A 15,585-nucleotide genomic window follows, 5' to 3' on the forward strand; every position below is an offset into this window, starting at 1 on the left:
CTGCTAAATGGCTAAAACTTGTATATTACTAAAATATTTGCAAAATGTCTTATTGCTACACTATATGCCTGACATGTGACTGTCCCAGCAGGTAAACAGCCTGTCGCAGAGGATGTTGATGCTGGAGGAGTCAGTGAAGGGCTTAAAAGAGTCCCAGCTGGAGCTTCAGGCTTCTCTCACTGACCAGACCATCCACATTGAGACCCTGATAGAGGCCCGTCTGGAAGACATAGATGCCAGGCTCAATGTCACCGAGTCTGGGGACGTAGGGGTTGGCAAGGTGCCTGGGAGTCTGGATGGCTTCAAGACCCTGTTGAAGGACAAGCTGAAGTCCCTGGAGGAGAGGGTGTTTGTGGCTTTGGAGGAGCTGAGTAACACCACCGCCCCAGCTCTGCTGGAGGGTCAGGTGATGCCCGCCCTGGAGACAGAGATTGAGTCGGTCAGGAGGAGGGTGGAAGGAGACCTGGACTGCATCCAGAGGAAACTCACAGACCTGGAGCTCCTCTGCACCTCCTCCTGCTCCCACGCCACTCCCCCTGGAGGAGGCGCACGGACAGGCCTAGTGGCGGAGTGTGAGGCGGTGGAGAAGAAGGTGTCAGGCCGTCTGGACTCCCATGCTGACCAGCTGGACCGTCTCAATACCACCCTGCAGACCCTACTGAGCCGCATTGCCCAGGAGGACGAGGAAGGCTCTGTCCAGGGAGAGATCACCCTCCTCAAGATCAAAGTCAACTCAGTCAACCGCACCCTGAAGGGCCTGAGGGACTCTGTTAGCCTGTTCAGTAAGGAAGTGGGCCATGCTAACACCACGTGGACACACAGGGAGAATCAGCTAGCCACCCAGGTCCAGGGTATCACCCAGCTAGTGGGGCGCCAGGCCTACCTCCTGGGGGCCGGGGAGCACCGACTAGCCCAGCTGAAGGAGGAGCTGGTGAGCATGAGGAGGAGACTGGCTGGGGAGCTGCAGGGCTGCCGGAGTACGGCCCTGGGGGTGCAGAGGGAGGTGGAGGAGGTAGATAGTCGAGTGGCCCAGGTGGAGGGACAGTGTGGTAGCCTGGGGGAGCTGGCGGACAACCTGGAGAGGATCAGGACAGAGCTGGAGAGACACTCAGACTTGCACCTGTCACAGGTCAAAGGAACGATGGCCAGTCACTCTACACAGCTGGCCAAACTGAAGGGAGAAATGAAAGACTGTGTCGGAAAGGGCTCAGCCAATCAGAGGGGAGACCAGTAACGCTACGGAGAAAGACGTATGTCCTCTCATCTTCTGCTCTCCTTCATCTGCTCAAATGTGAAACTTGAGAACAGATGTATTCCTGCATTTTCAGATCAGTGAAGGAGAGGAGATGAGTAGAATAGGCCATTTGAAGCTATTGAAATGCACCCTTGGTTGTATAGTTGGGCAATATTTTCCCTCAAGTTTTTCTTCAAAAGGGGCATTTAGTTTTTTTCTTATAGTTTTGTTTTCACATTTTATATTGATATTAACTGACTTTTTAACTTATTTGAAGAAAAGATGACTGCATTGTTATACTGTATTAGACATATTTGTGAAAAATGAACAACAAAAACAAAGCAAATGATATCCCACTGGGCACAGACGTCAATTCAATGTCTATTCCACATTTGTTCAACGTAATTTGATTGAAATGAAGTGGAAACAACGTTGATTCAACCAGTGTGTGCCCAGTGGGTTGGGACTAGCACACTCTACTCTCTGTGTGGACTGTCCTTTAAAAATACTGTATGTCAATATGAAAGGTGCTATACATTTGGTTAACACTAATTTTTTAGTATTTCTACTTAAAGGTCCCGAACATCATCAAAATGACTGTTGCTTCTACATTGATAAAGTTGGATCATAAAGTCACTGGTCCCCTCCCCCATGTCAAACACAAACACACCCCCATGTCAAACACACGGATTCAGGAGGCAGGCCAGATACTCCTTCCTCTATCTCTGGACAGGCATACCCAAGGCTTTACTTGCGGCTTTATGCAACGTCACATGAAGCAGGAAGTGTAAAACACCCTGTCATATCAACATATTATGTTCTGCCTTAAAACCGACATCACGTGCGCCTCACGTGCGCCTACGCCTTGATTTGGTCTTGTTAACAAACCATAAGCCAGTATCTCGCTCAAACAGAACGTATGAAGACATCAGATAGCAGTGGCTGCTTTTCATTTCGGGTGGGCAGGCTGCAGCTTTACCAATTGGGGAGAACATTCGATGAGTCGTGCCAAGAAGCTAGTCCTGAATACGGATGCCATCATTGACAGTGGATCTTGCAAGCGCTGACCGTAATGTAAGTATCAGAGTTTGATGTGTCTGACACGGTAGCCAACATTGTTGGAGATCATAGGCCTAACGTCAAATAATGCAACTGTGGCTGCTTTGACTTGTAAACAGTATATTTTCTATAACACTACAGTATATGTTTTTTATCTTTCATCCCTAAGCCCCCTACATTTAGTCTTAGAACACACAGCTGGCCCCAAGGAATGTTGTCCACAAAAGGAATTTAATATTTTGCCCTTTCATTGTGTGGTTGTTGTCTTACAGTTGATGTACAGTGCCTTGCGAAAGTATTCGGCCCCCTTGAACTTTGCGACCTTTTGCCACATTTCAGACTTCAAACATAAAGATATAAAACTGTATTTTTTTGTGAAGAATCAACAACAAGTGGGACACAATCATGAAGTAAAACGACATTTATTGGATATTTCAAACTTTTTTAACAAATCAAAAACTTAAAAATTGGGCGTGCAAAATTATTCAGCCCCCTTAAGTTAATACTTTGTAGCGCCACCTTTTGCTGCGATTACAGCTGTAAGTCGCTTGGGGTATGTCTCTATCAGTTTTGCACATCGAGAGACTGAAATTTTTTCCAATTCTTCCTTGCAAAACAACTCGAGCTCAGTGAGGTTGGATGGAGAGCATTTGTGAACAGCAGTTTTCAGTTCGCTTATCGCTTGCACAGTGCTCCTTGGGATGTTTAAAGCTTGGGAAATCTTTTTGTATCCAAATCCGGCTTTAAACTTCTTCACAACAGTATCTCGGACGTGCCTGGTGTGTTCCTTGTTCTTCATGATGCTCTCTGCACTTTTAACGGACCTCTCAGACTATCACAGTGCAGGTGCATTTATACAGAGACTTGATTACACACAGGTGGATTGTATTTATCATCATTAGTCATTTAGGTCAACATTGGATCATTCAGAGATCCTCACTGAACTTCTGGAGAGAGTTTGCTGCACTGAAAGTAAAGGGGCTGAATAATTTTGCACGCCCAATTTTTCAGTTTTTGATTTGTTAGAAAAGTTTGAAATATCCAATAAATGTCGTTCCACTTCATGATTGTGTCCCACTTGTTGTTGATTCTTCACAAAAAAATACAGTTTTATATCTTTATGTTTGAAGCCTGAAATGTGGCAAAAGGTCGCAAAGTTCAAGAGGGCCGAATACTTTCGCAAGGCACTGTATCTTGTGTCATTGGGGCTAGTCATGATGATTTTGGGGGGGGGGGGGGGGGTATAGTTACTCATTTAAAATCTGCATCAGTTGAGCAATTCACACACACTAAAATTCAAAATAAAAACATTGAAAAGTTTCACAAAAACTGCACAACAAAATATTGCATATTTCAAATAAAAAAACACCTTGTAGAATGAAAAAACAAATAGAAAACACATTGTAGAATGAGTAGATTGCTACATTAACGAATTGATAGAATCATAAAATACAATAAAATGCACTACCCATTTAACAAACATTTCCCTTTTCAAAAACATTACAGGCGACGTAGAGAGGCTCCTGGGTGTCCTCTTCAATGAGATCACCTTTGATCCAGCTCCATAGGTGAGGAAGCTGTGCAAGCTGTCCATCGCAGGACACCTGTCTGCCCAGTGTGAGCTGTTGTCTCCCTCTTCAATCTTTAGGGTGACTGAAGACAAGTGGGTGACTGAAGCCTGCTTGATTGAAGTGGGGTATATGGGTTCCTCGCCCCTCCCCATCAATCTCTGTAGTTGTATTTCCTGAATCATAAGTAATTAACTTTCACGTGATATGATATCACATTCTGTTATAAAAACTTTTTAAAAAGCATTCGGACAGGAGATGAGTGTTACAAATTACACAAATCAATGGGTCCTGCACACTGTAGGGTGGCCGGGTGCCTATATCAGGCACATGGATCTAATTATGTATGTTCTGTCAAATTATGTCTCACCATTACTTCTCACCTTTATTTCTCATGAGTGTTCTTGTTGATCTTTTTGCAATGCTGGCCTATCATAGAATATAAAATAAATGTCTGATCTTTACATACAATCCTGACCATATTGTCATTTATAATGCTAATGCAGAGGCACCAATAAATTGTCCAGTACACTTATTGTATTTTTGTACTTGTAAAAGAAAGAAAAGAACATCGAATTTCTCATGTTCTGATGCAGTTCAAAGATTAACCAGCAGGAGGCATCAAATCCCCTGATAACAGAGATGTTATGGTTTGTTCTTTAGTATTTCAGTGGTATTTCCAAAACAAAGGGACAGCCAGGGACTAATCTCCCCCATTTCACAGAAGACAATTTTTCCATGTCAGGTGGACTAGAGAGTAAACGGAGGGATAGGATTTGATTCAGTGCACGAGAGCTGCACTGTCGGCAGGTTTACTGCATCAGCACGTATCACAGACCACAGGTTCGAAGTCGCCAAAGATTAACTGTCAATCCTTGTTTTAAAGAATGGTTAGAAGTTGCCAAGATATTACAATGAGAACCAAAGATGAACTGCAAGTCCTTATTTTGGTGGAGTGAGAGAATTTCAATGTCTTTAGGTAACCTTTATTTAAGGATGCAGTCAGAGAAAGGATGGGCAGGCTACAGCTCTGACCACTATCTTCCTCTTCTCCTTCCTCCTCCTTCCTCTTTCTAGGCCTTTTCTGAACCAATGCCCCACCCCCCCAAAACTACACTATTAGAAGAAAAAAAATCCTAGTGTATAATCTAGAACCTAAAAGAGTTATTCAGCTGTTCCCATAGAATAACCCTTCGAAGAACCCTTTTGGGTTCCATGTAGAACCCTTTCCACAGAGTTCTACAAGGATCCAAAAGGATTATGCTATAGGAACAGCAATATCATGCAATATCTTCTACTGCATGACAAGGGGAAAGCATTTGTAATACCAAACTATTCAAGAATTATGATTCTAAAGGTGATGGACAAATCCTCACGTTACTCCTTATTTAAAATGAGTGAGGAACTAATCATGTGAAAGTGTTACAGTAAGTAGCTGGATGAGGTTTAGTAGTTCCATGACACCAGATAACCCTCAGCGAAACCATTCTAAACTCTTGTTCGTTAAGGTAGCATCTTTAGTGATTTAAGACCTTTTTGTTTATCTTTTCTAAAATACAAGACACAATAATATTGGACAATACAATTGGCCATTTATATGATATGCAATTTTTGTATTTAATTTCAATATATTAGCTGATGAACCATTTAAACTTGTTTGAAAACACTGAAATAAATTAAAGAGGTTTTTAAGGCTTGCCAGTTAGTCAGTGCTTACCTCTGCAACAGGTCACCCTACCAGATTATCCAATATATTTCCTGTGTAATAACATAGGTTAGCTATACCATGGCTGAGCAGCACTGGGCCCTTCATTTGGACTGGCCCAGAATGGATAAGAATGGGTCAGATCATGGCTCTGCTAGGACAGAGAGGAACCTGACAAGACAGGGGCCTTGGAGCACAGCGACTCACCTGGCAAAGCTTTGGGTTTACAACATACTAACACAAGATCAGTGAGAACAACAACCGAAACACAGGTGTCCCCAGTCCTAGAACTCCAGAGTTGCAGCACTGTAAAGACCAACCAATGTCACTGACAGGCCAGAGAATACTGCATGTTCACTTTGTTTCCCAGGTCTAAGTCACTCTCTGGTTCAAGGCAAAGGAAGAGAACTAGTGGCTACAGGCCTCAAGAGCTGGGGTGGGGTTTACCTAGATCTGACACCAGGGGGCTTCAAACCCAGGCCTTCAGGTCAGTACCACCACACGTTGTATTCCACCTCTTCCACCAGGCTTGTAAACCTTTCGACTTGTATTGGAACATTCTGGCCTACAAACTAAGCCTAAGACATTCTGAGCAGGTCTCAGTGCTTGAAAACAAACCATCTTTTCATGCAAAAACAACAGTCTCTTGTGGATGGCCCCTGGCATTGACAGGCTCCGCCATTTCAATAAAACACACTCGGAGAGGAAGACTTTAGAAACTAGCACCTCCAAATTGGCTACAATAGGTAAACACGTGCTCCAGGTTGGGTGATGTTAAAAAGAGGAAGGTTGGATGAACCAATAAGAGGGTACTTCCTGTAGCTATCTAAGTACAGATTGGTTTCCATGTAGCACGTAATTAGTGACTCTCCCAATCTGAGGTCTAGCAGATCAGCAATACAGATCAGGAAATTGAAGGTGCTTAGTGGAAGGAAGTGACATCAAGCACTTTCAGATTAGGCATCTCCTTCCACAATGTCTGCTCAGCAGATTAATAAACATCTCAAATCAACCCATAGACCCTAATCTCTATGTATTTTTGTAGATCTGACAGGATTGGAAAGGTTTAAGCAATATGGCAGACAATCCAACTAGCAAATTAAAAGGCATGGTGGAGCTGTAACCATTTTGGTTATATTTATACAATTCCTTCAGATCTAAGTGTATAGAGTTTAGGGGCTAGCAGTTGATTTCGGACATCCTTCCACACAGTCTGGACTCTTACACTAAGTTTCAGTGCTTCTAACACAGCCTGTCTCACAGCAAGTCTCCTCATCATCACAATATCAACTACAACAAAATCCATCACAGGAAGTAATCCATAAAATAGTAAATAAATAAGGTCATATTATCATGGGACCTGAAAATGAACAGTTATGTCAACTGTTGTCTTTTTCCCATCTGATACATCTGAAGAAAGTCAATGTTTCGACATGGTGATGTGTGTGAAATTAAGTAGCTGTATATAGAGGCTAAGGGAACAGAGAGACATGGTGATGTGTGTCAAATGAAGTAGCTGTATATAGAGGCTAAGGGAACAGAGAGACATGGTGATGTGTGTGAAATTAAGTAGCTGTAAATGGAGGCTAAGGGAACAGAGACATGGTGATGTGTGTGAAATGAAGTAGCTGTATATAGAGGCTAAGGGAACAGAGAGACATGGTGATGTGTGTGAAATGAAGTAGCTGTATATAGAGGCTAAGGGAACAGAGAGACATGGTGATGTGTGTCAAATGAAGTAGCTGTATATAGAGGCTAAGGGAACAGAGAGACATGGTGATGTGTGTGAAATGAAGTAGCTGTATATAGAGGCTAAGGGAACAGAGAGACATGGTGATGTGTGTGAAATTAAGTAGCTGTATATGGAGGCTAAGGGAACACAGAGACATGGTGGGTTGGAATATAGGGCTTTTAAGAGACAACAATTAGACTACATATGATGTTACTACAGTACTGTGTTACAGAACAAATCACTCAAATAAACACTGCCAAACACACAGGCACAAAAACAAATGTGCACGAGCACACACGCATCTGACAAGACAACGAAGAGCTTGAATTGCTCAAGATATTTTGTGCGGTGAACGCACTTTCAGCTTATGTTAGCGTGTGAGGTATTATGTAGCAGCTTACCACCCAAAAACAAAAGCATTCAGACTGTTCCTACACACAGACATACACACAAGGCAAAACATTTGCCACTCGCTAATGACTTAATCTGTGGCTGCAGTCCTTATTTTAACCACTATCAGCTAAACCAGTGGTTCTCAAACTTTCTATAGTCATGTACCCCTTCAAACATTCAACCTCCAGCTGTGTACCCCCTCTAGCAACAGGGTCAGCGCTAGAGGTCGACCGACTAATTGGAATGGCCGATTAATTAGGGCCGGTTTCAAGTTTTCATAACAATCGGAAATAGGTGTTTTTGGACTCCGATTTAAAAAAAATATATATATATAATTTTTTTGTACAACTTTATTTAACGAGGCAAGTCAGTTAAGAACACATTCTTATTTTCAATGACGGCCTAGGAACAGTGGGTTAACTGCCTTGTTCAGGGGCAGAACGACAGATTTTTACCTTGTCAGCTCAGGTATTCAATCTTGCAACTTTACAGTTAACTAGTCCAACGCTCTAACCACCTGCCTCACGTGAAGCCTGCTTGTTACGTGAATGCAGTAAGAAGCCAAGGTAAGTTGCTAGCTAGCATTAAACCTAATCAATCATAATCACTAGTTATAACTACACATGGTTGATGATATTACTAGTTTATCTAGCGTGTCCAGCGTTGCATCTAATCGATGCGGTGCGCATTCATGAAAATGGACTGCTCCAATGTGTACTTAACCATAAACATCAATGCCTTTCTTAAAATGAATACACAAGTATATATTTTTAAACCTGCATATTTAGCTACAAGAAAGATTAGCAGGCAATATTAACCAGGTGAAATTGTGTCACTTCTCTTGCGTTCATTGCACGCAGAGTCAGGGTATATGCAACAGTTTGGGCAGCCTGGCTCATTGCGAACTAATTTGCCAGAATTTTGCGTAATTATGGCATAACATTGAAGGTTGTGCAATGTAACAGCAATATTTAGACTTAGGGATGCCATCCATTAGATAAAATACAGAACGGTGCAGTATTTCACTGAAAGAATAAACGTTTTGTTTTCGAAATGATAGTTTCCGGATTCTACCATATTAATGACCTAAGGCTCGTATTTCTGTGTGTTATTATGTTATAATTAAGTCTATGATTTGATAGAGCAGTCTGCCTGAGCGATGCATGGCAGCAGCAGGCTCGTAAGCATTCATTCAAACAGCACTTTCTTGTGTTTTGCCAGCAGCTCTTCGCAATGCTTCAAGCATTGAGCTGTTTATGACTTGAAGCCTATCAACTCCCGAGATTAGGCTGGTGTAACCGATGTGAAATGGCTAGCTAGTTTGCGGGGTGCCAAGCTAATAGCGTTTCAAACGTCACTCGCTCCAAGACTTGGAGTAGTTGTTCCCCTTGCTCTGCATGGGAAACGCTGCTTCGAGGGTGGCTGTGGTCGATGTGTTCCTGGTTCAAGCCCAGGTAGTGGCGAGGAGAGGGATGGAAGCTATACTGTTACACTGGCAATACTAAAGTGCCTATAAGAACATCCGATAGTCAAAAGTATATGAAATACAAATCTTATAGAGAGAAATACTCATGTTAAAAGGAACCACCAGCTTTCATATGTTCTCATGTTCTGAGCAAGGAACTTAAACGTTAGCTTTCTTACATGGCACATATATTATTTAAACCAAATTGAACATGTTACATTATTTATTTGAGGCTAAATTGATTTTATTGATGCATTATATTAAGTTAAAATAAGTGTTCATTCAGTATTGTTGTAATTGTCTTTATTACAAATAAATAAATAAAGATTGGCCGATTAATCGGTATCGGCTTTTTTGATCCTCCAATAATCGGTATCGGCGTTGAAAAATTGTAATCGGTCAACCTCTAGTCAGCGCACTCTCAAATGTTTTTTTTTTGCCATCATTGTAAGCCTATCTATTAAACATAAGAATGAGTGTGAGTTGTCGTCACAAACTGGCTCGTGGGAAGTGACAAAGAGCTCTTACAGGACCAGGGCACAAATAATATTTTTTTGTTGCCTTTACCTCCCTTATCTCACCTCACTTGCTCTCATTGTATATAGACTTATTTTTCTACTGTATTATTGACTGTATGTTTGTTTTACTCCATGTGTAACTCTGTGTTGTTGAATGTGTCAAACTGCTTTGCTTTATCTTGGCCAGGTCGCAATTGTAAATGAGAACTTGTTCTCAACGTAAATAAATAAATAAACAACCCGGCGCGTGGGAAGTGACAAGCTCTTATAGGACCAGGGCACAAATAATAATCAATAATTTTGCTCTTTATTTAGCCATCTTACATGTAAAACCTTATTTGTTCATCGAAAATTGTTAATAACTTACCACAGGTTATTGAGAAGGGTGTGCTTGAAAGGATGCGCATAACTCTGCAATGTTGGGTTGTATTGGAGAGAGTCTCCGTCTTAAATCATTTTCCACACACACACCGTGCCTGTATTTAGTTTTCATGCTAGGGAGGGCCGAGAATCCACTCTCACATAGATACATGGTTGCAAAGGGCATCAGTGTCTTAACAGCGTGATTTGCCAAGGCAAGAAACTCTGAGTGCAGCACTATCCAAAAATCTGGCAGTGGCTTCTGATTAAACTCATTCAGGTGCTTCGCTATATCACATTTGACATTGTCCGTAAGCTTGAGTTCATTTTTACACAAAAAAATCCTACAATGATGGAAACACCTTCTTAATGCAGACATAAAAGAGATACAACTTCTTGGTCTTAGCCTCAGCTTGTCGCAATGTTGATAACTTTGTTAAAGCAAGGCCCCTGGCGACCATGTAATGCTTTTTACAACATATAACATACGTGCGCTGGTTGTGTCAATACTTTGCCCATTGATAACCAGCGCACGTATGTTATATGTTGTAAAAAGCATTACATGGTCGCCAGGGGCCTTAACAGGGGGCCAGGGGCTTTAACAAAGTTATCAATTTTCACTGTAGTGTCCAAAACATCTTTCAAGCTGTCAGGCATTCCCTTGGCAGCAAGAGCCTCTCGGTGGATGCTGTAGTGTACCCAAGTTGCGTTGGGAGCAACTGCTTGCACGCACGTTACCACTCCACTATGTCTCCCTGTCATGGCTTTTGCGCCGTCAGTACAGATACCAACACATTTTTATTTTATATTTTACTAGGCAAGGCAGTTAAGAACAAATTCATATTTTCAATGACGGCCTAGGAAGTGGGTTAACTGCCTTGTTCAGGTGCAGAACGACAGATTTGTACCTTGTCAGCTCGGGGATTCGATCCTGCAACCTTTCAGTTACTAGTCCAACGCGCTACCCACTAGTCTACTCTGCCGCCCCATCTTGACCACCAAAGTCCATTTGATGTCACAAAGCTGTCCAGCACTTTAAAAATATCCTCTCATGTTGTCCTTTGCAGAAGAAAATGCCTTCCTTTAATTGACCCCCACATAAACGTAACGGACATATACCAGGAGCTGTGCCATGAGTTTGTTGACTCATCCAGCTGTCACGCATATAATTCACTGGCTTGTATGCGAAGTAATAATTGTTTCAAAACATCTCCTGCCATGTCACTAATGCTTTGTGAAACAGTGTTGTTTGATGAAGATATTGTAGCATTTTTGGGGCTTTTCCCCCAGCATTGTCCCAACCTTATCCATGGCAGCCGGAAGAATTAAGTCCTCCACAATAGTGACCCTATGACTAGGGTGGCTGCAGTCTTTGCAATTTTTAGGGCCTTCTTCTGACATCGCCTGGTATAGAAGTCCTGGATGGCAGGGAGCTTGGCCCCAGTGATGTACTTGGCTGTTCGCACTACCCTCGCGGTCTGAGGCAGAGCAGTAGCTACACCAGGCAGTGATGCAACCAGTCAGGATGCTCTCGATGGTGCAGCTGTAGAACCTTTTGAGGATCTGAGGACTAGGAATAGGCTTTGCCGTGCCCTCTTCAAAACTGTCTTAGTGTGTTTGGACCATTCTAGTTTGTTGGAGATGTGGACACCAAGGAACTTAAGCTCTCCCTACAGCCCCGTCAATGAGAATGGGGGTGTGCTCGGTCCTCCTTTTCCTGAAGTCCACAATCATCTCCTTTGTCTTGATCACTTTGAGGGAGAGGTTGTTGTCCTGCCACCACACGGCGAGGTCTCTGACCTCCTCCCTATAGGCTGTCTCATCGTTGTCGGTGATCATGCCTACCACTGTTGTGTCATTGGCAAACTTAATGATGGTGTTGGAGTCGTGCCTGACCATGCAGTCATGAGTGAACAGGGAGTACAGGGGGGGACTGAGCACTCACCCCTGAAGGGCCCCTGTGTTGAGGATCAATGTGGCGGATGTGTTGTTACCTACTCTTACCACCTGGGGCTGGCCCTTCAAGGAAGTCCAGGATACAGTTGTAGAGGCAGGTGTTTTGTCCTGGGGTTCTTAGCTTAGTGATGAGCTTTGAGGGCACTGTGTTGTTGAACGCCCTCGCTGTAGCCAATGAATAGTAGTCTAACATAGAGCTTCATTTTGTCCAGGTGGGAAAGGGCAGTGTGGAGTGCAATAGAGATTGCATCATTTATGGATCTGTTGGGGCGGTATGCAAATTGGAGTGGGTCTAGGGTTTCTGGGATAATGGTGTTGATGTGAGCCATGACCAGCCTTTCAAAGCACATCATGGCTACAGATGTGAATGCTATGGGTCGGTAGTCATTTTGGCAGGTTACCTTAGTGGTCTTGGGCACAGGGACTGTGGTGGTCTGCTTGAAACATGTTGCTATTACAGACTCAGTCAGGGAGAGGTTGAAAATGTCAGTAAAGTCAACTTTCCAGTTGGTCAGCGTATTCTCCGAGTACACACCCTGATAATCCGTCTGTCCCTGCAGCCTTGTGAATGTTGACCTGTTTAAAAGGTCTTACTCACATTGGCTGCGGAGGTCGTTATAACGCAGTCGTCCGGAACAGCTGATGCTCTCATGCATGTTTCAGTGTTACTTGCCTCGAAGTGAGCATAGAAGTAATTTAGCTCGTCTGGTAGACTATTGTGGGCAGCTCGCGGCTCTGCTTCCCTTTGTAGTCTGTAATAGTTTGCAAGCCCTGCCACATCCGACGAGCATCAGAGCCGGTGTAGTACGATTCAATCTTAGTCCTGTATTGATGCTTTGCCTGTTTCGTGGTTCGTCAGAGGGCATGGTGGGATTTCTTTTAAGCTTTCAGGTTAGAGACCCGCTCCTTGAAAGCAGCAGCTCTACCCCTTATCTCAGTGCGGATGTTGCCTGTAATCCATGGCTTCTGGTTGAGGTATGTACTTACAGTCACTGTGGGGACGACGTCATCGATGCACTTATTGATAAAGCCAGTGACTGATGTGGTGTTCTCCTCAATGCCATCGGAAGAATCCCGGAACATATTCCAGTCTGTGATAGCAAAACAGTCCTGCAGTTTAGCATCTGCTTCATCTGGCCACTTTTTTATTGATCTAGTCACTGGGGCTTCCTGCTTTATTTTTGCTTGTAAGCAGGAATCAGAAGGATATAATTATGGTCAGATTTGCCAAATGGAGGGCGAGGGAGAGCTTTGTACGCCTCTCTGTGTGGAGTATAGGTGGTCCAGAGTTTTTTCCCTCTGGTTGCACATTTAACATGCTGATAGAAATTAGGTAAAACGGTTTTAAGTTTCCCTGCATTAAAGTCCCCGGCCACTAGGAGCACCGCCTCTGGATGAGCGTTTTCCTGTTTCCTTATGGTCGTTTACAGCTCATTGAATGTGGCCCTACTGCCAGCGTCGGTTTGTGGTGACAAATAGACAGCTATGAAGAATATAGATGAAAAAAATAGTGTGGGCTACAGCTTATCATGAGATACTCTACCTCAGGTGAGCAAAACCTCAAGACTTCCTTAGATTTTGTACACCAGCTGTTGTTTGCAAATATACACAGACCGCCAACCCTTGTCTTTCCAGAGGCAGTCGTTCTATCCTGCCAAAAAAGCATAAATGCCTGCCAGGTCTATGTTATTCATGTCGTCGTTCAGCCAAGACTCGGTGAAACAGTTTTTAAAGAGATGGGTGGGGCTAAAGCTTAACAGGGTGTGAACGATGCTAAATGGGTGAAGAGAAGGAAGAGATCTCCAGTAAGTGTACCAAAACATTCACAGGCCATTTTCTCAAAAGTGGGGTTTATAAGTTGATCAACTTTCAAAGCAAAATTACTTTGACATTGTTCCTCAATTGCAGGGTATTATATACCATTTCTAGCTCGGAGTCTTTAGTTTTGTCCAATGTAAAAAAAACGATTTGAAATTTTGCTACATGAGACCGAATCGAGGTGGTCGGTCACATATGGTGTTTAGTTTAGGCTGCTATGGTGTTCACTTTGAACCAGGTCCAAATTTAGCATGCCATGGGTCTAGCTGTTATCCCCGTCTAAATATAGCCCAGAATGTCCTGGTGATGCTGGGTGATGAGGGGTGCTGTGAGTCCCCTGCACATGACACAGAGGAGCCCACTGTCTCTGAGGGAAACCCACGGCATGAGGTGCAGTACGCATCACCGGCACATACACATGCTGCACGGACACACACTGCACGGGCACACACACACATGCTGCAAAGGCACACACCCATTGCATACACACACACACCCATTTGCTGCACACAAAACACTCTGCACACAGAGCAGTGATCTAGCTGCACTTCTTAGATTAGAAAATAATTAATTGGTGTAATTAATAGGATGAAAGCTCCACCTAGCACTATGGTAGAGTAATGTTCCATCCCAAATCTACCCCTAAAGGTTACATCAATTTATACGCAACTGCTGTATTGTATGCCTGTGTATTGTTATGGCAACCCAGTATCAATGCACATCAATGTGTCAATAACCAATCAGACTGCTGTATTGTATGCCTGTGTATTGTTATGGCAACCCTGTATCATCCATGCCTCAATAACCAATCAGACTGCTGTATTGTATGCCTGTGTATTGTTATGGCAACCCTGTATCATCCATGTCTCAATAACCAATCAGACTGCTTTCGGAGCCATCAGCCAGGCTTTCGGAGCCATCATCGACTCAGTGGGTTTTGTCCAACATGTCTCTGGACCCACTCACTGTCACAGTCATACTCTGGACCTAGTTTTGTCCCATGGAATAAATGTTGTGGATCTTAATGTTTTTTCTCATAATCCTGGACTATCGGACCACCATTTTATTACGTTTGCAATTGCAACAAATAATCTGCTCAGACCCCAACCAAGGAACATCAAAAGTCATGCTATAAATTCACAGACAACACAAAGATTCCTTGATGTCCTTCCAGATTCCCTCTGTCTACCCAAGGACGCCAGAGGACAAAAATCAGTTAACCACCTAACTGAGGAACTCAATTTCACCTTGCGCAATACCCTAGATGCAGTTGCACCCCTAAAAACTAAAATTATTTCTCATAAGAAACTAGCTCCCTGGTACACAGAAAATACCCGAGCTCTGAAGCAAGCTTCCAGAAAATTGGAACGGAAATGGCGCCACACCAAACTGAAGTCTTCCGACTAGCTTGGAAAGACAGTACCGTGCAGTACCAAAGAGCCCTTACTGCTGCTCGATCATCCTATTTTTCGAACTTAATTGAGGAAAATAAGAACAATCCGAAATTCCTTTTTGATACTGTCGCAAGGCTAACTAAAAAGCAGCATTCCCCAAGAGAGGATGGCTTTCACTTTAGCAGAGATAAATTCATGAACTTCTTTGAGGAAAAGATCATGATTATTAGAAAGCAAATTACGGACTCCTCTTTAAATCTGCGTATTCCTTCAAAGCTCAGTTGTCCTGAGTTTGCACAACTTTGCCAGGACCTAGGATCAAGAGAGACACTCAAGTGTTTTAGTACTACATCTCTTGACACAATGATGAAAATAATCATGGC

At 43.1% G+C, this 15,585-nt stretch overlaps 1 protein-coding gene across 3 annotated transcripts in view; it reads left to right on the plus strand.

Annotated features, from left to right (window-relative positions):
- LOC110508396 (EMILIN-3) overlaps positions 1 to 4,332 on the plus strand; it is a 55,815-nt gene extending 51,483 nt beyond the window's left edge. For 2 of the 3 annotated variants that reach the window (XM_036966671.1, XM_036966672.1), the window contains exons 7-8: positions 89 to 2,308; positions 3,800 to 4,332. In XM_036966671.1, coding sequence (XP_036822566.1) covers positions 89 to 1,234 — 1,146 coding nt within the window. In that variant the 3' untranslated portion in view covers positions 1,235 to 2,308; positions 3,800 to 4,332. The remainder of the gene's footprint in view (positions 1 to 88; positions 2,309 to 3,799) is intronic. The other variant, XM_021588901.2, reaches the window with a different exon arrangement.
- Positions 4,333 to 15,585: the final 11,253 nt, after the last annotated feature.

Source organism: Oncorhynchus mykiss, chromosome 28 (assembly GCF_013265735.2).
Source record: "Oncorhynchus mykiss isolate Arlee chromosome 28, USDA_OmykA_1.1, whole genome shotgun sequence".
Lineage (NCBI taxonomy): Eukaryota > Metazoa > Chordata > Actinopteri > Salmoniformes > Salmonidae > Oncorhynchus > Oncorhynchus mykiss.